This window comes from Trematomus bernacchii, unplaced genomic scaffold (assembly GCF_902827165.1).
Source record: "Trematomus bernacchii unplaced genomic scaffold, fTreBer1.1, whole genome shotgun sequence".
NCBI classification, from domain to species: Eukaryota; Metazoa; Chordata; class Actinopteri; order Perciformes; family Nototheniidae; genus Trematomus; species Trematomus bernacchii.
This window is the reverse complement of record NW_022987973.1, coordinates 22,174,901-22,199,325: the sequence shown is the minus strand read 5'-3', so window position 1 is coordinate 22,199,325 and position 24,425 is coordinate 22,174,901. Positions and strand designations below refer to the sequence as shown.

Sequence of the window (24,425 nt, the reverse complement as noted above, 5' to 3'; positions counted from 1 at the left end):
AGAATGGGTTTAACTCCACAGACACCTGCTCTCTACGGCATCTCTTAACATCTCCAATAACATTTCAAAAAGGGGAAAGGTAAAACTCACTGTAGTGCAATATTCTGAAAGGCAGCAGGAATATTTAAGCTTCTTATATTATAGCCTTAAAGAGGCCCTACTATGCTTGTTTGGGCTCTCTCTTTCCTGTTGTTTGTGGTATAGGTTTTTGTGCATGCCACACACTTCCATCCCCCCTGCCTGAAATGCCTAGTTTGTAGTCCTTTGTTTACGTCTGTAACATAGTGACATCACTACGTAACACTTGCGCTTCTATTGGCTAGCGTTCCAACACATTGTATGTGATAGGCTAAGGGCTGGGACATCTCTTCAGCTAACCAATCAGAGCAGGTGGGCTCTGGTTTCAGACAGATGTAAAAAAAAAAGGGGTAGCATAGGCAGTGTGAGAAAAAAATGACCTTTTTGAACATTAAAGCATGTAAAGATGTAACAGTAGAGGCACAACATATAAATATTAACCTACAAAGTAGCATTAATAGGGCCCCTTTAAATATCCATCCCTGTTTGTAAACTAAGATTAGGTCAAGCAAAAATGGAAAACACTACAAAAGAGTGACTTTTATTTAAAGATATTATGTTTTACTTACACCTTTGAACAAGTATAATTAAATATTTGGACATATTTTAAATAAATGATTAAATCACACCCCAGGGAAAAACAATGGAATTTGGAAAGTCAGTCTAGAGAAACAATCCTTCCTTTAAATAAGGTGCTAGTATTGTAAGAACTTATTAAATTCAGTTTTATGTCAGGAGGCCAACATCACTTTCACTTCCTTATCATGCCTGCAGACAATAGCCAAAATGCATATTTTCTCAACAGCAAATAATAACAGCACAGGAAACGTACGTTGTATTGTTGCTGCACAGTGGCTACTGGATCAGTTTAAATGTAATGCTATTTTTTTTGGAATGAGGATTCAACATTTGTGACCATGTGGCTGCAATAGCGAAAGTGTGCAAGTAGGGATAGAGGCACTAGTAATCAAATAGTGCTGACTGGCACAATTCCTTCAGGGATCTCTGCTAAGCAGCAACAGCAGGACATATAGCAGTGTGGGCACACATGGAATACACACACAAACACACACTTAAGCCACAACCAGAGTCACAGTTTAACTGAAATCCTGTCATTGAGGAAGACACTGAATGCCTCACAGCTCCAGGTGCTGAACTTGACCTGACCTCTGACCTCCCAGTGGATTAGAGGATGGTTACATTGTAATACATAATGAAACAAAACTGTAGGTGATGCTTTGTTTCAAAACAAACGTCACAATAGGCAAGACCAGTATCTCCCTTTTTCAGTTTTTAAAGGTGTGTCATGTTTGCTGTAAGACTTGAAGGGTAACTACTTCGTAAATTCTAACAGGTTAATGGTAACTTGCATTACTATTCCTGAACCCAGTGACCCGACTTAAGATCCTAACCACCAGACGTGGCATAGCGTTGAACTGTCTCCTGGTTTACAGACATGTGCCAGCTTAGCAAATAGACAGAAGTCTTTTAATTACAGTAAGACAACTTTGTAACTTCCATCGGAAACCCAACATTTAACCGAAAAAGAACCGCTGTTTTCTGTGCCCACATACTACACTGTAGTAGTCCCGATGATAAGGTAGCCCCGCTGCATTGTGTTCTATTGAAAGGATTTGACTTTCACGCCAAATCACATAGGAAAATATACATTTTCATGTTGCCCTGCTTCTAGGAAAATAATAATTTCCGACAGAGCGTGTCTTAAGACAGTTAATGTTTACTGAAGGACATCTACTCAATTCGGCACATGTCATACAAGCAAATTCATTCAAAGCACCACATAAATAGTTAATTTAGCGTGTTCGCCTGTCGTGGCTGTTAACCGTAATTATCTCTACTAAAGCACACACTGTGCATCGCGGTAGACCACCTGGAAAAGTTGACATTGTGTTTGTTTAACTGTTTCTTGGTGAACTATGTGCATGCCGAATAAGAGGCTGACTCTGTCTGATTCAGACAACACCGTTAATATCAGTTTAGTTGGTTTTAACATAAACCGCCAAGTATAACGCTGCGGCACAGCGGCGTTTTTAAGGAGTTTTCAGTGATCACCGCACAGAGAGAAGGAAATGCATCGGGCCAGCAGGACCGTTTGAAGACAGCAGTAGTTGGAGCTGCAGGACTTTCCTTACCTTAATATTCCAGTCTAAGAGCCTCCGCAGATGTTTGTTTAACCATATATCTATAGCCTCGGGGCGCCGGGGCTCAAGGACGCTGACAGTTTTCCCAAAATGTCTCCTCTGTTTCTAATTGGGTTTCAATCCGCCGTCAGACAGATTCGCCTTTTGTCCTGCAGACAGGCGCCATGTTGACACAATGACGCAAGGAACGACGGGAGTCGCAGTTTACAGAACTTACTGTACACAGAGGTGCCAGTTCATTATGCCCGACTGGTTACATCTGATATTCATACATCTTTCTGAGAGGTGTTGATTTAACTCTATCGATAAAGGGGAGGTGGCATTCTAGGATATTTATAACATTGTAATATGACATGTTTTTGTGATATATGCTCATGTCTCAGGGGGTTAAAAACAGTTAGTTCGCTCACCAACAATATTAATTACAGGCCACAATGCAAAAGTAAAAACATACAAAGGTTTTACTGTCATATGCACAGTAGCTACAGTGTAGTTATGGCAAGGACAATCTGAAGTCCCATGCCCCTTCAACAGTGCAACATAAATACATACAAGACATAAAACAGAATAGAAATAAAATTGTGCAAGAGAATGTTGCAATTGACCAATGTGCAAGTAATGCAGGAGAAAATACACACATGCTGGAAAACATGGAACTAGACAGAGGTGGATGCAGCATTTCTCCTGACGTTTGAGTAATTAAAACCACAAGATCCCAGTTTTTATTCATGAACATTACTAACTTAAAACATTCTCGTAAATGTCAGCACTCAGAACAAAAAGCACAGTGGCAGCTATCCTACTTGTGACTATGTATAGATCCTATCAGCGACACAAGTGCTCATCACACAGAGTCCTGCTGGTTTGCACTGTAGTTGCTGAATCAGTGACAAATGAACACCCGAGAGACTTTAGGAATACAATTATCAACCTGCAGTGCTGTAGGTCCTGATAACCACTGCCGCATGTAAGGAAAAGTGTTAATAGCAAACTATTACCAGCTACACTGCATGTCCTTGTAAGTCCACTATACATTAAATAAAGTTGTATGAATTCAGTTTTTATCCACGGATGTCTGGGCTACAGAAAATTGGCCTTTTCTTGCACGATCTCAGGTTAACTCAGTAAAATGCTGAATCTACTGCATTAATCCAAAAATGACTAATTTAAGGACAAATGTCTTCTCTCACTGCAGATAATTCTGCGACATACTGCGTACAAAAATATTAATACAATTTATAAAAAAGAGTCACTATGGGGAATAATAAACTATTTTATTCCTTGTCTGTATAATAATGATTTCTCAAATAGGACCAAAGAAAAAAAAATGGATATGGCATCCTGATGTTGAAATCTTATTTATTGATAGAAAACATGACGAGTGTACAGTACGGTATAAAATATAAAAAACAAATGCTACGGCAACTAACACCTAGATATAGGCAAGTACTAAACATAATAAACACCAAGTCTGTTGGTGTGTGTGTGTGTGTGTGTGTGTGTGTGTGTGTGTGTGTGTGTGTGTGTGTGTGTGTGTGTGTGTGTGTGTGTGTGTGTGTGTGTGTGTGTGTGTGTGTGTGTGTGTGTGTGTGTGTGTGTGTGTGTGTGTGTGTGTGTGTGTGTGTGTGTGTGTGTGTGTGTGTGTGTGTGTGTGTGTGTGTGTGTGTGTGTGTGTGTTCAGGAGGGAACCCAGATGTTGCCGTGTGTGTCGGGAGCCTGGTTGTACGGAATGTTCCAGATCCAAGGCTGATCTGAAAACACAGAGTTCGGAAGAAAATGAAATGCAAATACATGGTTTGATAACTAAAAAGGGACATTAGATTGGACAAATCGGCAGCATATATGCCCACTGTGGTGTCTTTAATCATTGTTTAAGTGGAAGAACATGCCCCACTCAAAGATTAACATCTTAGCGGCTCTCATAGATTCTATCATTTTTTAATTAGGGCCATCATCTGCATTGATTTTCGAATGTTGGCACAATAGATTGAATGACTCTGACTTAAGATATAAATCGATAGGATTTGAAATGATTGAATTCAAATTATTATTACATTGTAAATGTTCTGTTTGGAATAATTATTAGAATATATTACTGGCTAACAGACATTTTAACCCTTTTTTTAGCAACTTCTCCTCTAAGCAAGTACAGAAATCTGAAACATCAATAAAGAATAAAAGAAAATTACAACATAAATATGTGTAAATAGTAAATACTATTAAATGGTGTATAAAATGCCTATACTTAAGTGAGAGCGCTGTGCGTTTTTTTAGCAGTGGGCAGAATTGTGCAAAGCAATGGGAGGAAGTTCACAGTATGAAGTATAAAAATCATCAGGATTGTACAGATATAATCCAATATCCAGATGTAGTCTAGTTAGGATTTGGACAGATTTAAATTAATTCCAAACTACACATTTGTTGTTTTAATTATAGCATATTAAAAAAATGTGTCCTTTCTTTTACTATAGCTTCAAATGACAGTTTAACAAAACATATGACCCCTATAATAATGACACAAGTCAAATGTACCAATATGCCATTGAAATAGTTTGGTTTTGAGACAAAACTAAAGCAATGAACACATTTGTTTTTAAATACCTGTTTTTTTTTCTCCATTAAATTATGTGCTTTCTTTAACCTCTTTATGCTCTGGTTTAAGTATGAACTCCTTCTCCTGAATGCCACTAGAGGTCACTGAAACTGCAGATTAAACTCTACCTGTTGTTTAACTGCAGTTAAAGACCATAGAGTTAAGTATAAAGCTTAAATCAGACATCAAGACACTGCAACAATGTTTCTACTTTACATTATGCCAAGAGAGTAGTAAAAGCACAGCCTTTGTAGTATTCTAACCTGGAGTTAAACTAAAGTTCACATGCTAAACAAAAGAGCAACAGACTCAGTAAATAGTCCAACCTGTACATAAACACTAGGGCTGCACGATATATCGTGTCGTGACGATAATCGCGTTATGACATCGCAGGATGTGCAATGTCGTGTTTTTAGTTTTTTTTAGGACGTGCGATATTACAGTAAGTAGGCAAATGAACTCAAACATGTCATGGTGCGCTGAAATTCCCCTGTCAACCATTTGGTCTGATCCACTCCCAAAGAGCCGATGCTGGAGAACTGGCCAATCACAGGCCACCTTTCTTCCCCAGAAATCGGTTCTAGTAGGCAAATGAACTCAAACACGTCATGTTACAATTATTTTGCTGCTTGCTACAAAAGGAAAACTCGCGCGGCTCTCATGTCAGGGGTACTTGAGTGAGTGACATGCAGGCTCTGCATGCACAGCAAACCACCAATCACAATCATTCTTGATCAGATCACAGCAGGATAACCGAGCTAGCTCAGCTTGTTGCTCTGATAACTTAAGATCCAGCAGTCCGTGACTAAAATCCTTCATCCGGTTAAATATTGTTAAATCAATTCCAATTGTATAGCATTAAAGTTCAAGAAAGGATGGTTTGCGGACAAAAAAAACTGTCTTTTCTTCAATTCCTGTATTTCTTCATATCGCAATATATATCGCAGGGGAAGAAAATATCGCAATGTCAGTTTTTTCCAATATTGTGCAGCCCTACACATACATTTAATACACAATCACACACTCTTGTTTACCTTTAGGAGAGTAGCTTGTAGGGGGGAGGTCAAATGGCACAGTGAAACCAGAGGAAGAGGAGACAGGAAATGGATTTCCGCTAACAGGGAAGGTCTTCATGTTCTGGAGGAGATAGGCATCACACCACATTAAACTCATTTATTCAGCACGGTGAATTCTGCTTCTGTTCATCTGTGTCTGTTGTTCTTACAAAGGCGGAGGGCACGTAGAGGACTCCCAGCTCGTATGAACGGACCATCACCTGGGTGTTGTTCTTCTCCAGCGCACCCCATGCTGCTTTGGACAGGTTGGCACTGAAACACGTACACAAACATACACTTTAATGTTTTAATACAGCTGTGTATCAGTGCTGCCCACACAATTGTGTTGGTTTAGCTGTCAAACTGACATATTGATGAGACTTGAGTCTTTCTTTTCATTCTCCATAAGGAAATTAGTGGGGTTTTGAAAGAGAAGGACAAACTCTTTCTATGAAAAAGTAGAAAGAAGAGGATTTATGTTTATACATTTATTAAGGTTAATCATAATGAATTTGGAAGAGGAAAACAAGAAATTGGATGCCTGGTTCATTATATTAAATGTATACATGTGTACAAGTTTAAGGAGTAAGTGTCATTTAATATATAAGATAGCAAATCAGAAAATCACACATACATAAAAAGAAAAAGTAAAAATATGAAGATCAGCAAATACAAAGCTAGCACACCTTGTGACGAAGAACCAGGCAAGCTGAGTGAAGTCTGGGGAAGCCCTCATGTATGTCTTGATGTGTGGCATGGCATGACTCCTTCCTGTTGCATCTGCCTTCCAACGGCTACACACAAACACACACATATATTATTAATCTGTTGCAGTGGACTTCATGTTGTATAACGATAAATACAGCTGTGTGAACTGCAGGTTAATATACTAAAAGCCTCCTGCACACAGCCCTGTCTCATTGTTTTGGACCAAATTTCAAATACACATTTTAATTACGTGTGTAGAACCTTGTATAATGTGCCCAGTTACATTAATTACTTGATGTAATAAATGAAAGAGAAGAAGGTTATCATGACTATCTGCCCAGTTTAACAGTATCAGTGAAGCCCTACTAAGAGTTATGATACATAGAAGTGAACTTACTGGAAGAAAGAGTGGAGCCAGAGTTGTTTCTGAGCCGTCTGGATGCTGTAGGGAAGAGAGCCTCCGGCTGGAGGACAGAAGAGACTAATATTACAACCTAATACAGAGCAATCACTATATCATCCAATGCTAGATCTATTAGTCAATAACTCAAACATTGATAGTTGGAGGTGGATAATTAACAGGGCCCTTTTACGCTCATTTTCAGGTGCATATTTGTATTTTGTGCCTCTACTGGGACATGTCTCCATGCTTTAATGTTCTCATACTGCCTGTGCTGCAGCACCTCTTTTCACCCTCTGTCTGAAACCAGAGCCCAGTCTGCTCTGATTGGTTAGCTTGATTGGTCAACCGCTTAAAGATGTCCCAGCCCTTAGCCTATCAAGAACAATGTGTTGGAGCGCTAGCCAATAGAAGCACAAGTGTTACATAGTGATGTCATTACTCACCTGGATAGCCTTCTAAACTAGTCCTCACATCTTCAACTGATGGATACACCTGCAAAAGACCAACCATCACCGCTTCGTTAAATAAATTCAGAGCTTTATCATCATAAAGTGAGGTTGTGTACCTTTACTGTCACTGCAATGTGGCAAAGTGTAGCATCAACCAGATAATGGATAATGCCAAGAATAGCAGCACAAATAAACAAAGGTCAGCAGGTCAGATTAACATCAGTATTCATGTTTATTGTTATGCGTTTAACTTATTATATACAATCTATGATTCGGCCCAGTTTCCACCATTTTGATATTAAACCAATTCATGGACATTATATTTTGTCAAAAAGGTTTTTACCAAATCAAATGTCCTGCACGTAACCTCGAAATAATAATGCTATGAAACTAAAAGCAGCAGCAGCAGTCACATGAATTCCAATTTGTATTGTATTATTTTGTACAATGCACCCTGCAATCACGCAAGAAACAGACCACCAATTTTGTTTTGGAGGAACGTACCAAGTGCAGGGGGGGAGCTGAGCGAATAGAGGATTTCCCCAGTGTGGTCATGGTGCGCTGAAATTCCCCTGTCAACCATTTGGTCTGATCCACTCCCAAAGAGCCGATGCTGGAGAACTGGCCAATCACAGGCCACCTTTCTTCCCCGGAAATCGGTTCTGTGTGCTCATACAACAGCTGATAAAAGAGAGAGATGAGAAGAAAGAGATAAAGAAATCCCAGTTTAAAGTGTTGTCATTGCATTGTGAAATAACCATGTTTTTTTACATTACCTAGGCAACATATAGATATTAATCTAATTCGCATGATTATTGTGCTCGTGCTGAACTGAGACTTTTTCCTAATGCACTATAAACAAGCAAATACATTATTTGGTTAGAGCCTTTATATAAGAGGCCGGTTCCTAGCAAATTCATATTTTCCTGGTTTCCCGATGCCATGCTTCAAATAGTTTGTTGCTGCAAACTAGTTACATGACATGTGATTGTGCTTCATCCAAAGCAACACTCTTGAATACCATGGATTTTGACTTTTGTTTTCTTTCTTGTTTTCTGTCTTGAATAGCTTTGTGTTATCAACTAGTTTGAGGATAGGAGCGTCTAAGAGAGAGAGATCTTTACCTTCCTCAGCCTCAGGTGGCCCCAGCGCTCCATGTCAGGGCCGACATATCTCCCTGGGGTTGAGCCGACCAAATAAACCCTAATAGAATAGAAGAGATACTTGTAAAAAAAATTGCATCTTTATTCCCCAAACTAACAACTTTACTGAATGTAGATGACAACCATTGAGTAGGCGATGTTCTTAAGTCTACTTGGGGTTTTCACAAAGTTTGGTGTGAGTTTTCATTTGTCACTAATGCAACTACATGCGTAACTGTACATGCGTGGTGTTTACTTGGTCTCTGACAGGTCATGCTCTCTGATTCGTTGGATCCACTCCTCCAGTTCTGGTGTGCGGTACGCTGCCAGGTATTCCAACAGGTCCCTCTTAAAGAAGGTCGGAGACTCACCTTCGTCGTCACTGCTGCCCTTTGGTAACCGTGGAAACAGGGGGCTCATCCACATCCTGGTAAGGAAATACAAATATTTATGAGAAATTCCATAAGCAAATATCAAGGTACTGTGCAACAATAAATAAAACTTAAACTGGTCTTTCTATTGAATTTTATAGATTTTGATTTTAAGTTAAAAAAAAATTGAAAATGCAGCAGTTCCTTTATCTTATCTTTTGATATGGCAGCCCAGATCAATCGGTGCAGCCTCACCACAATTCCTAAGTTAAATCAAAGTTAAAAAAGAGACAGACTCACCCTTGTGATTTCTGGTACCAGTCAGCTCTGATGAGGTTGGAGGTCGTTATAACGACTCTGAAGCCTTCCTCATACCACAGCAACATCATCTTTCTGCACAGACACCATTTCATGTTTTATATAACATCAACAAAGACTACACCCCAAGATCAGACATATGCAAAGTGTAAATGTATGCATAGTACAACAATGTATTCCACAATTTGCAACAGCACTCTTTCCTGTTAGTTGATTTTATTCAGAAAATACAAGGAGTATAAAGCTTATTTATATTATTTATGCATTTTAAAAAGGTTAGTAACCCCTCTATTACAAAACATACATTTTCCCTTTTCATCGCAGGAAAAGCTAAGGAATATTAATAACATTAGTCAATATTTATTTTCTGGGAAACATAAAAGTAATATAACATAAAAAATTACTTTAGCCATGATCATGCAAGTATAAGGAACTACCTTTTTGTCAAGTAAGCATCATTTTTAAGCCATGTTCATAATGTTAGGTCAATATTTAAGGTGAATATTAGGAAAGGTCAGGGAGTCACCATCACATTTGTAGGATTGCTCCTCTGTCTACCATTAGTCTGTACAACATTGTATTTTAATCTTTCTGTAAAAACATCCCAATCTGATCAGGTTTATGAATATACAGAAAACAAAACAACATGTACGATACTAGGCAGGAAAAGTGCTTACGTGTGGTGCGTTCCAAAAGCAATATCCAGCTTGGCCTGTTAGAGAAAGTCACCCGATAAGTCCCATTTAAAGGCAATTCCAAATCTCGTTAACAGGCATTTCTGAGTATGCCTAGATATACTGGTGGTAAATGTTTCGGGTGGTGGCGAGTCTTTACCTGGCAGAAGTGAACATGAGGGTAAGGCTTGGCCTGCTGCAGCAGCCGGGCCTTGGCCTCTCTTTTGTCTCCATGAACAATCAGAACTGGACGATCCCTGTAAACACAACAAGACAGGCCTTATTTTCACCAGAATCATTACTGTCCTCCACTTGTATCACATATTTGCCATATTTTGGAGATAATCATGTATTGCAGCAGTTCTTCAGAATGTCCTCATATAATAATAGTAATAATTATTATAAAGTAATTCTGTAGAATTGTAAACACAAACTCCTGTTGTAACAAGAAGACATTTTTGGGTATTTTTTTTTTATTCATTATTTGGAGTCACATAATATTGATACATCTTGGAGACAAAGTTTGGGGATTTTTCAGTTATTTTCAGTATATTTATGAGAAAACATTCCACATACAAATTAGAAAGCGTATTGTACAAGCCATATCATGCTAGAGAGGCTACTAAAGAGATTTCTTTATGATAGTAGGTAGTGAGGAAGACGTGTACTTACTTAAACTCTGATGGGTACTGATCAACCATCCAGGCAATATCAAAGCAGTAGTTAAACTATAAAGAAAGAGAGCATACCTGTATTAATGGGTATCCTTCCGATGCTCTCCAACTGCAGTACAAGAGACTACAGCCATGCTAGGAGCTAGCTGTTTGAATGTACTTGTGCTAAACGCCAATATTAGAATGTTTACAATGACAAGCATCGCTTAAAAACAGGACATTTGTTTGTTTCCGCACTTCATATAGTGACTCACCTGAGCTGACTCTTTCAGGGTCCCAAAGAGGGGAGAGAGAATGTCTAGTGGGAAGAAGAAAAAAAAGATTACAAAATAAAATCATGTAAAAAGGCTGATGACAAGAGCTGGTATATGTACTGCACAATCTGTCTATATTCAAATCTAAACTCAGAACTATGAATTTTAGCATGTAAAGTGTCTTTAAGTACCCTGAAAAGCGCGCTATGAATAAAGTGTATTATTATTTTTATTATTATTATTAACATATTATTAATACCAAGGCATCAAAGCAGAGAACTCATCTCATTGCGGATGAAAATTAGCATCTCCATTTTACCCAAACTCATACAACAAAAACAAATACAGGTAAAGGGGACATGTCACGCTCATTTATTTGGGGGGGTTCTACAAGAACATGGTCCAAATGAAATAACATCCAACTCCTCTCACCTCTGATGTGCAGAGCTCCACTGTTGTACTTCCTGTCCAGGCCAGTCACTTTGTTGAGGTAGAACCTGTAGGGGTCATTCAGAGGAGGAATACTGGACTCATAGAAGTCCTCTGGCTCGTCGATGTAGTAGAGGCGGCCGTAGGGGCTCGGGGGCCGCTCGTTCTCCACCTTCACTTTCTTTGTTTTGGGGCTCGGAGGCGCCCTCTTTGGGGAGTTACCGAGACTCTTCCCCTTCACGTCTCCATCATCATCCTCACTATCTGAGAGAGCCCAGCCTGAGCCGTCTGACACCTCATTTTTCCTCTTTCCAGCTAACGACGGACTACTTTCGTACTTCACTGTATTTACCTGGTTGGCTGCTGCTGACTGTCTCGCCTCAGAGCCAATCACAAGTGAGGATACAGGGGCGTTAGCTGGTTCTGGTTTCACCTCCACAGGGGCTGCTTCTATTTTGGGGATGGTGGGAGTGGGAGAGGCAGAGGCAGCCGGTTGGTAGCTGGGACTAGAAACAGCGGGCTGGTGGGGTTTGGATGTGGTCGTTCCAGAGAGAGGAAGATCATCATCTTCATCACTGCTGGAGACGGTCCACTTGCCATGGTGACTGTCCTGAGACATGCCTGAGTGGATATACAGGGATCAAACAGCCACAATATGATAGTGTACAACAGCATTTGAAAAGACAGGCACATTTTTACCCTGTTTTTTCTTGCTTTGACACACCCCCCCCCCCCCCCCCCCCCAACCTGTTATTAGTGTTATACCAAACATAGCATAAAAACATGCAAAACTTGCAGATCAGATAGGCTTTGATTCCATTCCACTTAACTGTCCAATTTGGTGGTGATCTGTGGCACCATATTCTCATTTAAGAATCTAAATGAGATTATTGTAAATGGCAGTGGATGTTTGCAGTTGCAACAATCTGCATCTAGCAACATTTGAATATTGCTTTAATTGGCTTAATGCAAAGTCAAAAACATTGAAAAAAACTGGGACTATATATAAATGGGTGAACATATGAACGAGATGTATGTGTTCCATAGACTGTATACATGCACAACAACATAGAAGCATGCTTAGACAAACATGTGCACAATGTGAATTGTATGCAAACATACAGCGCTAATAAGATGTTATAATAACGATTGACAAAGTTAACAAAATGTTGCAAGCAAAACTAAGCATGCATGTTCTGCAAGATGAGATGATACAATGCTTTTATGATTAGCGTAAATAACAACGACTGAGCGTGATAATAGGTTTACCCAGAGAGTAAGGGAGCCGCAGCACAGGTGAGAGATGGTGCAGAAACTCTTATCAATCCACCGCCAACTTAATACAATACATGTAACAAACAAGAGTACAGGAGGTGCGCACGGAACAAGTGTCCGGGCGGAAACCAAACGCATTGTCCTGCCTTTTCCTGTAGTTCCGCCACAACCGCAGTAGACAAATACAAACAAAACGAGCAGACTACAAGTTTAGAAAATATTCACGGTTTCGAACTTGACAGATCAATAACTCAAACAAAAAACGTTCTTGAAACACGAACGAGGTCCAAAACAAGTCAAAACGCGTCGTCCACTGAGTGTGAAGTTAAGTCACGTTGGTGATGTTTGTTCAACATGTTTTGGCCATTGGTGTTTTTATAAATTGCATTTTTGAAAATGCAGCGCGTTTCCCTAATGGAAATGTTGTTGGCCCTTGTAGCGCCTTTGCACCTGTAGGCCAATGTAATGAGGTCCAACTTGTGCTTTAAATTATGAAGTTTTACTTGAATGCGGTCACACTTTGAACTTCACTGCTTCTTTCTGGTTAACCACATCATTACAGCGTCTTTATGACAAACAAATGAGTGTGAAGTGAGTGACCAGGGGAGCTGCATACTTATTGTAGTGACGGATTTGGGAGGAGAAACTAGTTCCTGGAGAGGTTGAGTAGGCCTACTTTACTTAAAACAAAACTACTAGTCATTTCATTATGTTTATTTCTTTAAATAATTTATTCAGGACACATTGGGTGTGGCTTAAATATTGAAGTTTAACATTCATTCTTAATTTTAAAAAAGTCGAAGTCCACAGAACATCTCATCTCAAAGTCCAATTAGAAACTGCTCTGGACCAAGAGGTTGATTCACATCCGTTTAACATTTTTGAGATTCTAATGGTGCTATTTCGAAAACAATAAGGACATTATTATTTCCAACAATAGAGTTATATACATTTAGGTCACTTTTTTGAGGCTGTAATGATTTAATTTCCCCACTAGATGGAACTGTTTAGTTTAGACTGAAAACTAAAAATTAATTTCATATTACACTATTAATAATAATGTCAACTTTCCTATTTTTGAAGGTAAAGGAAAACGATTCTTGCAATGTATAAAGCAGTAGCATATGTCTTACAAACTAAATTAAATTGGCTTGTAAAGTAAGTAACAGTTATACTTTTAACTTTTCTATGCTTTGTAGTAACGGTACAATTGTTAACATTTTTGTGAATAATTTGTGAATTTTTTTGTTCACAAATTATTATATTTCATTATTCATGCATTCAGTTAACACATCCAATACAGTAATGGGTACGTAAGGACTCGAAGTATGTTTGTCCCTGCCTGCAGAGTAGCGGTTTTTCCGACGGTCCTGTAAGGCAGCATAAAGCCTTGTCAGACAGTGAAGGGTTAACCTGTGTAAGAGGATGAATGGATATTGTGGTGAGCAGCATCTGATTACACACAGACACCAGCAGGCATCGGAGGACGGAACACACTCAGTATCTGCCGGCCGAGACTGCCTCTCATTCCCCTCCAAAAAATAAACTGTTTACATATCACTCTGGAAACTTCACTTTTTTAACCGACGAAAGAAAAGCATTGTGGTCAATTTGCCGGGTCTTCTCACCGTGTAAATGGCTCAGGGGGGTCGACGGGAGACTGCGGAGTAAACTTGCAAGATGTCGCAGTTTGTGGGGGTTTAAAAGAGGACTTACGGCTGTGTATTATTACCGGGCTGCACATCCATCGAGGCGGTCAAACTTCCGGAGGACTGTGTGTTTCTTCCTCCAGGTCGGAGAGAAACAGGTAAGAGACCTCACCTGTCTGCAGAGCACATGTTGACACTCGTGTAATCCAGTTTTAACCTATATTTGTGTATTACTGCGTAGGCGTATGCTATGTAACATCACTATTTAATCAACCAAACTGTGTTAAACTCCGGGTAACGTAACAAACACTGTCTTAAACTGACAGTTGGCACCTGAACTAGTTAGCTAAAAGCTAGTGGTCTGAAGTGGTGGAAAGTAACTAAGTATATTTACCCAAGTACGGTAAAATGTTAAGGTACTTGTACTTTACCTGAGTATTCTCAGTTAATTCTACTTTATACTCCTACTCTGCTACATTTTAGAAGCCAATAATGTAGTTTTCACACCCCTACATTTATTTGACAGCTTTTAGTTACTAGTTACTTTTTAGATGATTAGATAATACAAATCAATTTTTAAATACACATTAATTATAGGTTAAGATATCCAGCAGTAGTAAATACAGTTATTCAAATTAGCTCCACCTCCCCATAGATACATTCTAATTATGGTATTTTTTACAATATGGTATTGCTATAGTTTTACTAAAGTACAAGATTTTGCATTGTGAGATTCTTCTCACCAATTTTGATATCATCAACAACAACATCAACAACAGCAACATTTTGACTTGCCAGAGTAGGAAGAGAAGTACAGGTGTTAAGAATACAATACTAACTTTAATAATAATATTGGGAGGGGTGAAACCCTCTTTGGTCACACATGCAGAGCACACAGCACACACAGTGACATTTGGCCTCTGCATTTAACCCATCCTAGTACCAGGAGTAGTACTACTGTAGGAGCAGTGGGCAGCGCCTGGGGAGCAATGGGGGTGGCGGGTTGTCCGGTGCCTTGCTCAAGGGCACCACGGCAGGGCAGGAGGTGAACTGGGACCTCTCCAAGTAGCAGTCCACACTCCATTTTTAGGTCTGGCCAGGGACTTGAACCGGCGAACCCTACGGCTCACAGTCCAAGCCCCTACTGACTGAGCCACTGCCACTTTAGAAATGCTGCTAGCTTAGTTGCTGCTTGTAGGCTGAACATAGGGCCATCTCTATTATCAGATACAGACACATAACAACATACAGAATTGACTGGGGGAGTCATTATTACATTTCTCTGTGATGTTTGATCTGTAGAAAAACTACAAAACAAATTGACAGAAGCACAACCAAAGCTAGCTCATCAAGTTGTTATTGATAATATGTAGGTCGGCAATAGGATAAAAAGGACAATTTACACCCCTTTTAGCTCTGTTTTTGGTCTCCACCATTAGGGATATCGTAAGCATTAGGTATGTAATAAAGGCTAAACTTCAAATGTACCGGAAAATCTAAACAATGAACTAGAAAAGGCTGAGAAGTATTACAGTGTCAGAGTTGGTTGATACATCTGTATATGACACTACATGTAACCTTTTTCCAGCACACAGTGTCACCTGATTACATTTACTAGATACAAAAGAACTTGGTAATGGAGGATTTAGATTTTAAGTCCTGAAAAGCACTACAGAATACATTTGTATTTTCAATTTTTCTTCATAAAAGTGTTGGTAAATGTCACTGATTATGCCTTCATGACTTTAAATGCGTTTAGACGTCCAACCTTAAAAAAAAAGGAGCGTTAACTCATTTGTGTATCTGGGGGCGGGCAGACAGGCTGAAACGTTCCCCTTGCTTCAGGCTTCAAACCCTGCCAAGCAAGTGGAATTTCCTGGAAACATGTCAACGCAGAATGTGAAACTTCTACCCCGTCCGCCATCTCTGCTCTGGTTGGCTCACGTATCTGTGCTTTTTTTTTTAAATTAAAACTTAAGTTTGTGACATCAGGAGTCAAAAGCTGAAGAGGGCAAGTCAGTCACTTTCTGTTTTTCTATTTTGTCAGCACATCTTGAAACAGTTTAAGAAACCCAGAGGATTGGAGTTGACACCAGGTTAATCTAAAACACAAAGATCACTTCTTCAAATAGCTTTTTTTTGTCTGACCACCAAAAACACATCCGTGTTTTTTTTTGTCTGATCACCAAAAACACATCCGTGTACTATACAAGAGGAAAAAGCAAGAAATCCTCGAATTTGACAAAATATAACCATCAAATGTGTTATGTCTTAAAAAATGACTTTATCAAAATAGCAGTCCATCAATTTGTCCGATTGACATTTTTAAAAAGCCGGCACTCAGGATCTTTTTGTTAAAGCTATATTTTGAGAATATAAGTCCTGGGTGTTCTGTGTATAATTTACTAGACAGCACGGCTTAAAGCAGGCACACTGGAGCCACATGTGAACAGCAAGGGAAAAACAGGTTCATCTTTGCAACGTGCAACAGATTGTGCCAAGCCAGCTCCAGCCAGCGTCCCGCCTTCAGGCTGGTGCAGAGCGAAGGGAAGCTAGCTTGGAGGCGGTTCCCCTTTAAGCATCATGGCCTCTCTGATGTGGTTCTGGTCAGAATGAGCTGAGAGATCAGCTGTTTGAGTGGGAACAAGGCTGAGTTGCCCTTTTCCTTCAGGCTGCTGTACTCCGCCTCTCTGTGATCTGCTTTCGTTTTGTGTTCTGTCCTCGCCTCGCCCCTGTCCTCGCACCGTCACATGGTGAGCTGTCAGTTAGAGCTAGAGCCTCGGGCTGTCAGGTGTTACGGGAAGAGATCACCACATGGGCGGGGAGTGTGACATGTTAAAACTGCTGCTTAAAAAACCTGCAATTATATCAGGTTCACAACTTTGGAGGGCAAATGTCACTGAGGCGTTTCGGGAAAATGGAAAATGTTTTCAATAATGTGATAGGGACTATTTAATGTGGATATCACAGGATATTGACAAGAAACTTGAGAGAAATCATATGGATATTATAGATTTAAAAGCTGTGAAGTCACTTTATTGAGTCTAGGGATTTAAAAAATATAGAAAAACAATGAAAGTGTTATCATAATATTGCAACAACCAATATTGTATGTAGAGGATACCTTTGCCTGAACATTGATTGTTCATGTATAATTGGAATTTACAAAGTCAGGACCAGTTTTTTTGTTCAGTATTTTAATCATGACTACACTATAATAAACATTAAACAAACCAATGGGACATGTATTATCCCCCTATAAGGTGATATATAATATTTCATTTTGATTAGGGATGTCCCGATCACCTTTTTTTGCTCCCGATCCGATTCCGATCATTTGATTTTGACAATCTGCCGATACCGATTTTTCCCGATCCGATCTTTATGCAATGCATTAAGAGAAAAAAAAGGAGAAAAGCATTCAAGTTGTCCCTTAAACCCCACGTTCTCCACCACAGATAACGGCTGGTCATCCAACGCAATGAATTCAGCTATCTTGGCTGTTATTTTTTTGGCCTTTTCACTGTTCTGGGGCAGTTTCTCTTTCCTTTTAAAAGTCTCTGAAAGTGTTGGTTGTTTCAGTGCCGTTACCTGAATGGCCGCTGTGTACTCGTTGTGTTGTTGTTGGTGTTTGTTTCTCAGGTGGCGTATTAGATTGGTCGTGTTGAACGTAGCTCTGTTCTTTCCACCACGCGGAACCTCCGCCTTGCAAACATTGCATCTGGCTGTTACACTGCCTTCGCTTTCAATTTTATAATACTTCCAAACTCCTGACATTTTCTCTGTCCCGAGTCACCAGCTGAACGTAGCCTCTCGTTAGCTTACTGCTACTATTAGACACTGCGCCCACTCTGTTGCCAGATTTGAGAGAAATAAGCAACCAGGTCTATGAAAACAAGCCCAAAAGAAGCAACACATACATGATGTTGTGTAATTTTAAACCAAAACTAAGGCCTCAGGATGACTTTAAGACGTGAACATGGTCATTGTTGGTTTGTAACATTAAATAAAATAAAAAAATAAAAATTATTAAAAAAAAAAAAAAAAAAAAAAAAGATTCCGATCCCCGATTTTTTTTTCCCGATTCCGATCTTTTGAAAATCACGTGATCGGCTCCAATCCCCGATCACGTGATCGGATCGGGACATCTCTAATTTTGATTGTTTTATTTTTGAAGCCACACTCCTGACTCACCATTTACAAACAATGCACCAGGGCAAAGAATGATCACTAACAGGAATGAGTTTGCTTTGCTCTTGGGTTTCTTGCCTCTCGTTGTGCCTTCTCACACTGTTCTTCATATCTAACCACCGTGTCATGAAGCACCTTGTAGGTTTTTCTGGTTCTTCATTATTTGATGTTTATTACTAACCAGTTGCAACCTTTTTTTCTGTTTGAAAAAAAGGGTCGGGCTCTTAGCTCTTCATTCAAAAGTGGACAATTATTTTAGGACAGTAACTTGAATCAACCATTCTAATGGGAGAAAAGCATTAGGAGAGAGTATTTTCATTTAAATACATTGGGATCAGGAATTTTGCTCATGAGAAAACTTTCAAATAAACTAAAAGTGGGACTTTTGATCCTACAAACATAACCTGAATATTTCAAAAAAGCCTTTATTTTAGTAGTTGTGAATATGATGTTTCTTAAGTTTGGAACATTTACAATTCTTTACAATTACCCTTATGTGTCTTGACTGTCAAGATATGTATTTAAAAGTGATTTGCAGTAAACAGACCGATGGAAAAATATCACTGTTTTCCTTTTTTAAATCCTGACACTCCCTTCCCAACTCATTTCCCAGGCAGGCAATTTTAGAGGTGTTAGCTAACTACTCTGACCTCCACTAGTGGGGGGGGGGCTGCCGGTCCTTGCTGTTTCATTATCCGTCCACAACAGGCTCCATATGTGGCATTTCACCATGAGCCCCAGAATGTGCCACCTTCCAGCCAGCAGGGAGACATATAACAGGGGCTCGTCCTCCACCTTCTCCAGGCTGCTGGGATCTAACGCTGCTCCGCTGTCTAACAACCCTCTCCGTGTTTCCCTCTGCTTTGGCATCTGCTGCCTCTCTGTCTGTCCCCTTTTCTGTCTCTCAGGCCCGAGGAGACAAAGACTGTCTTCTGTTGGACATCTGTCCTTCTGTTTTTCGTCTCTGATAAGGTAAGTTCTGCTGGGCTCTATGCTTTAACAGTGTCTGCATGGTTTTGCTCCTGTGTAACATGTGGTTTATGTGTTGTTTTTCTTAATAATTGTTCCTATTGTTTTCCAGTCATTTAGGAAAGTAACTATGTCCAATTAAACCAATGAATGCTAAGTTAAACCATTACAGATCCACTACATGTCAGAGCCAAATGTCGTACTTCTTTATTCCACTACAGTTATCTGACAGCTGTAGTTACTTTGAAGATTCTATAATTAGCATATGAAATTCAATATGTCGTTATACAGTCAAATAAACTTCCCAACAGTATGAAAAATGTTGCATAGTGAGTACATTTTGACATTACAAATACACTTTGGACTTTTACCCACTGCCTGCCATCTAATAACAGTTCTTCATTTGTGAATAATGGAATAGCTTCCCAACATTTTGGTTTACAGTAGAATAATCCATTTAACTTAAAACGTAAAAAGTACCCACACAACAATGTACACGTACAAGTCCTGCTTAAGATACATGTATACTGTTTCTACATTAATGTCTGAAATAAAGCTAAACCTTTGTTATATATTTAGTCGAGATGTGTTCTTAGACTTAGATTATCCCGAATGTTTCCAACAAACAATTTTCAAACCGAGCTAAAATCTAGGTATTGGGTGTGTCATTTGGTCTCCTGTAGTTGTGTTGCCACCTTTTCCACAAGCGGTTATAGTTGGGTTTGTCTGCGTGACACCAATTAGATTTTTTTAATTTGTGCCTTAGTTAAATGGAGCTCCCTGGAAATTTGTTTAAACTTTTGCACCGCGTCTTTTCCACTTCCCCCTCGACCACGTGCCAAATGCAGCACCCACACTGAAATGAATAGGAGGACTGGTGTTTTCCCTGAACGCCTGATCTGATGTGCATGCAGCCTCACAGTGATACCCTCACAGATACGATGCCTGCACTGGCTACCAGCTACATTTAATCCCCTCAGTATTTTCATTTGTTGACTTTGTTGATGGAATCTTGTTGTAGCCTCACAAATCCAGATGATATCTCTTAAGTCTTCACTTTGAAATGTGATTGAGCCTGACCAGATACGATTTCATCAACCCATGAAGTAAGAGGATTTTCTGGTTCATTTCCTGACACACCACCTATCAAAACATCTGAACAGTAGACAGTATTAGTGTTAAGGCAATGCCTACTGTGTTAGGACTGGAAGGAATTATTGTTGGTGTATAATTAAGGAAAATAATGCAGTGTTGTAGTTTGGTCACTCATACTTAGTGGGTGAAGAAGAGTCATTCACTTGTTCTTCGTATGACATCTGTCGCAAGCAACAGACGTTTCTTGGACTTTTTCCGTTTATGTCTTTTAATGATGATGAGGTGCTGGTTGGTGGATTTGTTTATCTTTGGAAAGAGCCATGCTGGCTGTTTCCCCATGTTTCCAGTCTTTAAGCTAAATGTAGCTTCTTGTTACGAAGAAAACTACTAAGTTTATTTCAGAAAATATCGAACCATTACTTCATATTTGCACCAACTAGTGTTCTACAGGACAGAAAGCTTGTCAACATTTTCTAACCTGCTGCCATTTTACCCTCTGACTAATTGTGAAGAATATTTTTGACTTTTTGATAGTTATAAACAATCAGATTAAGTTAAAGGTTTAGTCTTTTTTTAACCTCTATGATTTAAATTGTTGCATTTTCCTATCACGTGATATCGATCATCGATAAAGTGTGACACCTCTACTAGGTTCACTGTTGTTTGGTTGCATTGCCGTATTGGCCAATGTTTAATAAGGAACTATTAGTCTCATGTTGCTGTTAGATCTGAAGCTGTCACTATGTGGAAGGATTTTCCTCCTCACTTCCTCATAGTCTTCACTCTTCACTCAGCATGTTTGTGCTGGGTAACTTGGCACTTGTGATGAAACGGAGGCCAGAGAAGCAGTGAGAAAAAGTCCTCCTGTTGGCCTTTTAATGAAGCTTCAGTTACAGCTGAGACACACACTGCAGTGGTTTTTAACATGGAAACAAGGCTAATAAAACAGCTTGAAGGCAAAGTCATCCAAGTAGTGATTCACTCCAAAACTCTAAACATTTGTTAAACTTCTGTGGCCTCAGCTGCCATTTAAAGGGATAGAACGAGCTGCATGGTGGTGGCATTCAAAGAAACTCATAATGTGGTTTAAATCTGCCAAAAGCAATCATTTTGGTATCATCAGTATGGTTTTCTTTCTTTAAACAGCCAGTCTCTCATTTGTGAAAGAGACAGCAGCACTCTGGCACACAGCTGTTTCTCAGGCTCTTGTATGATGCCAGCTGTTTCCATAGTAAGGCAGCTAGGGCAGAAAAAGTATCTAAAACGCTTCTGTTTCTAGAAGTGCGAGGCGGCAGGCCGTGCTGTGCACCTACAGTACAAACTCTCACAAACTGCTGGAATGCAGAAGTATCAGAGGAGCTTATGGACTAATTCTTGTGCAGGCCTCCACATGCTCGATGTGTGGAAGCATCGAGACAAAGCCCGGCTGCAGGGAAACTGTTGGTGTACATTAATCAGATTAATGACTGTGAGTTTTTCCACTGGAGCTTATGAGGTTTGGACCTGCCTCTCTATCCGTCACTCCCCCCTCCCCCCCCCCCCCCCCCCCCCCCCCTCCTCCTATTTACTCGCCTGACCCATTTCTCTATAAACCAACAACCAAAATCCCCCTTCTGTCCCTCCATCACTCTCTCTATCTCTCTCCAGCCATCAGGGATATTAGACAATGATTTTTTTTACTATTGTTTAATGCCATGATTGACAGAATTACACGTCTCTGATTATCTTTGCATCTGAGCAGAGACAATATTGTACATTTGTTCTAGGCTTTGAATGGGAATAATCAGCAGTCTTTTGCATTGTATTTGTAGTTTGTTGTGGACTACAGATCTACAGCTGTGCCACTGATTTGAAAACCGTTTTATTAACATTTAAAAAAGACTTAAATTCCCATTGTTTGTTTTTTTTGTAACCCGGGGTAAATTAACAAACCTATTTACGAACCTGAAGCATGATAAAACATGAGCATCACATCTTTGCTTTCACAGTGATCTAAACTAAATATTCTTGTGATGCTTTGTGAAATCCTCTAAACCTTTCATTATCGGGTCACCATTTCTGTTTCTCTTTGGCATAGGAACAGTAACTTAGATCAGTTAACCTTTTTATAATTACATTTTTATTTGTCAACTCGTGCAGCTGCTTGTTGCCCTTTTTCTGCACACATATTTCTGGATAAACTGAAAATATTCCTTTATGCTCTTAATCCCACTTTTAAAGCGCTGAGTGGCTCGGTTGTCTTTTTCTAAACGGGGGCATATTTCTTCATAATTCAGCGATACAATATAAAATGACTGGTGTTTAAGTATTTGTGGAAGGACAGCCCCACCTTAACACACACGCACAAAGGATTCATTCTTAATGCCATTTGATACCGGATTTATTTATTTGGCTGCGTCTGTATTTTGTCGTTTTTCTTTTTTTTAGCTTGACAAACCAGCTCCACATGCCTTATTTGAAGTTGTTGCTATGTAACAGAAACAACTTGCTCCACTTTAGTTTGTAAACTTCCTCAACACCTATCTTAGCTTTAACTTCATTTGTGTTCACCTGCACTTCTCTCACTTATCCGTCACCAGCTTTCCTGTCTTATTCTTCTCGTCTTTCTTCGTTCCTTCCATCACTTCTTCTCGTCTTTCAATGCTCCTCCTGTCCTGTGTCAGTCGGGCCTGACCGTCTGCTGCACAGTTTTGGATGCAGGACATACCTGTAGCTTCTGGATGCTTTCAAATGGTTAGTGGATATATGAAATAGAAACCAGGGGCCACACGATAAAATAATTCTTGAGGCAAAAACAAAAATCGAATAGAATTTTTTTTTAATGTTTTTTTGTCGTAGATAATGTCCTGTCGAGAGACCATATTATCTTGATAATTGATGACCTTTTGTTAGACGTCGGTTCTCATGTGTCTTACATACTCTCATACCCCTCTCCGCCCTCTGACTATACTTGTCTGCAGCTCCAGCAGGTCCCTGACCTCCAGGACGGTCTTAGGTCAGTGCACTGTGTTTTGGTTAAACCGAGGGGATTGAACCCAATGTAATGTAAACATCTTTGAAAAACACTAGCACTTTCACCACGAACAGATGGTGGGATGGTCCTCAGCCCAGCCGCCCTTCAACGCCCAAGAGCCTTTTAAGGAATTAAAGGATTTAAAAGCTAATTTTGTATTCAGTATTTCAATTAATATATTCAAATGACTTAATGTAAGTATATTTACTCTCCCACTGTGTCATTATCTCCTTAAAAAAACACAAGCCACATCACAGATCGGTGTAAAATCTTGTTGTCTTTCTTCCCTTTTCGGTTGAGTCATGCCAGTGCAGTAAACTGTGTCAGGTACACATATACTGTAACTATACACGTCACAGCTTATGGGACTGTCGGGACTCAGGACAATTGATGTCACCAGCTCTCATCTGCTATATTTCACTATTTGCATAAAATAAGCTCTGCCTGCATATTGTTGTAACTTTATACCTTTAGAAACAAGACCAAAGCTAACCTCACTTAGGACCTAACCTGGTGTTCTTTACCAGGTAGTGAGGTGGGTCATTAGGGTAGTTTGTCTTGGTTTCTAATCCTTAACTGTTTTCCTTAATGGAAATCTTAGCTAGCTCACATGATTGGATGAGGATGCATAACAGATAGATTATCATTAACGTTGTGTAAATGTTTTATTTTTAGGGTATAGTTTGATATATCTTTGTGGATAATGTGTTCAGATTGTGTTCCTGTGTCATGAGTGTCAGACATATTTTAATCTTGGGAAAAGCTATATTTTGGTTGGCTAAGGACCAACTGGCTGTCACAAACCACCTTTTGAAGAGCTGTGATCTAGTCCGATCATGTCAAAAGCGTAATTTTTACTACTTTAGTTTGAGGAGTGTCCCGTAGACGCACTTGTTTTTTCCCTGATACTGCTACATTGTGAA

General features: G+C 39.5%; 3 protein-coding genes across 5 annotated transcripts in view; 1 reads left to right on the top strand and 2 right to left on the bottom strand.

Moving 5' to 3' along the window:
• LOC117471632 (homeobox-containing protein 1-like) overlaps positions 1-2,429 on the bottom strand; it is a 17,370-nt gene extending 14,941 nt beyond the window's left edge. For all 3 annotated transcript variants that reach the window (XM_034116764.1, XM_034116766.1, XM_034116767.1), the window contains exon 1: positions 2,232-2,429. The gene's annotated coding sequence lies outside the window, so the exon portion shown is untranslated. The remainder of the gene's footprint in view (positions 1-2,231) is intronic.
• Positions 2,430-3,849: 1,420 nt separating this feature from the next.
• Positions 3,850-12,714, bottom strand: tdp1 (tyrosyl-DNA phosphodiesterase 1). The gene is made up of 16 exons (XM_034116763.1): positions 12,580-12,714; positions 11,314-11,931; positions 10,882-10,925; positions 10,626-10,681; positions 10,114-10,210; positions 9,957-9,991; positions 9,262-9,354; positions 8,847-9,017; positions 8,573-8,651; positions 7,953-8,129; positions 7,443-7,491; positions 6,994-7,060; positions 6,575-6,682; positions 6,059-6,161; positions 5,868-5,970; positions 3,850-3,991 (listed from the first exon to the last, which is right to left on the bottom strand). The coding sequence occupies exons 2-16, from the start codon at positions 11,927-11,929 to the stop codon at positions 3,918-3,920; spliced, it is 1,872 nt and encodes a 623-aa protein (XP_033972654.1). The 5' UTR covers positions 11,930-11,931; positions 12,580-12,714; the 3' UTR covers positions 3,850-3,917.
• A 1,316-nt stretch (positions 12,715-14,030) lies between these two features.
• Positions 14,031-24,425, top strand: part of pacsin3 (protein kinase C and casein kinase substrate in neurons 3) — a 33,513-nt gene continuing 23,118 nt past the window's right edge. Inside the window, 1 exon segment of the mRNA XM_034116762.1 lies at positions 14,031-14,392. The gene's annotated coding sequence lies outside the window, so the exon portion shown is untranslated.

Excerpts from the sequence above, each read along its gene's own strand:
- tdp1 (XM_034116763.1), bottom strand. The coding sequence starts at position 11,929 with ATGTCTCAGGACAGTCACCATGGCAAGTGGACCGTCTCCAGCAGTGAT. Across the intron at positions 5,971-6,058 it reads TCTACGTGCCCTCCGCCTTT|AACATGAAGACCTTCCCTGT; the intron begins GTAAGAACAACA and ends TATCTCCTCCAG. Across the intron at positions 3,992-5,867 it reads TACAAGCTACTCTCCTAAAG|ATCAGCCTTGGATCTGGAAC; the intron begins GTAAACAAGAGT and ends CTGTGTTTTCAG.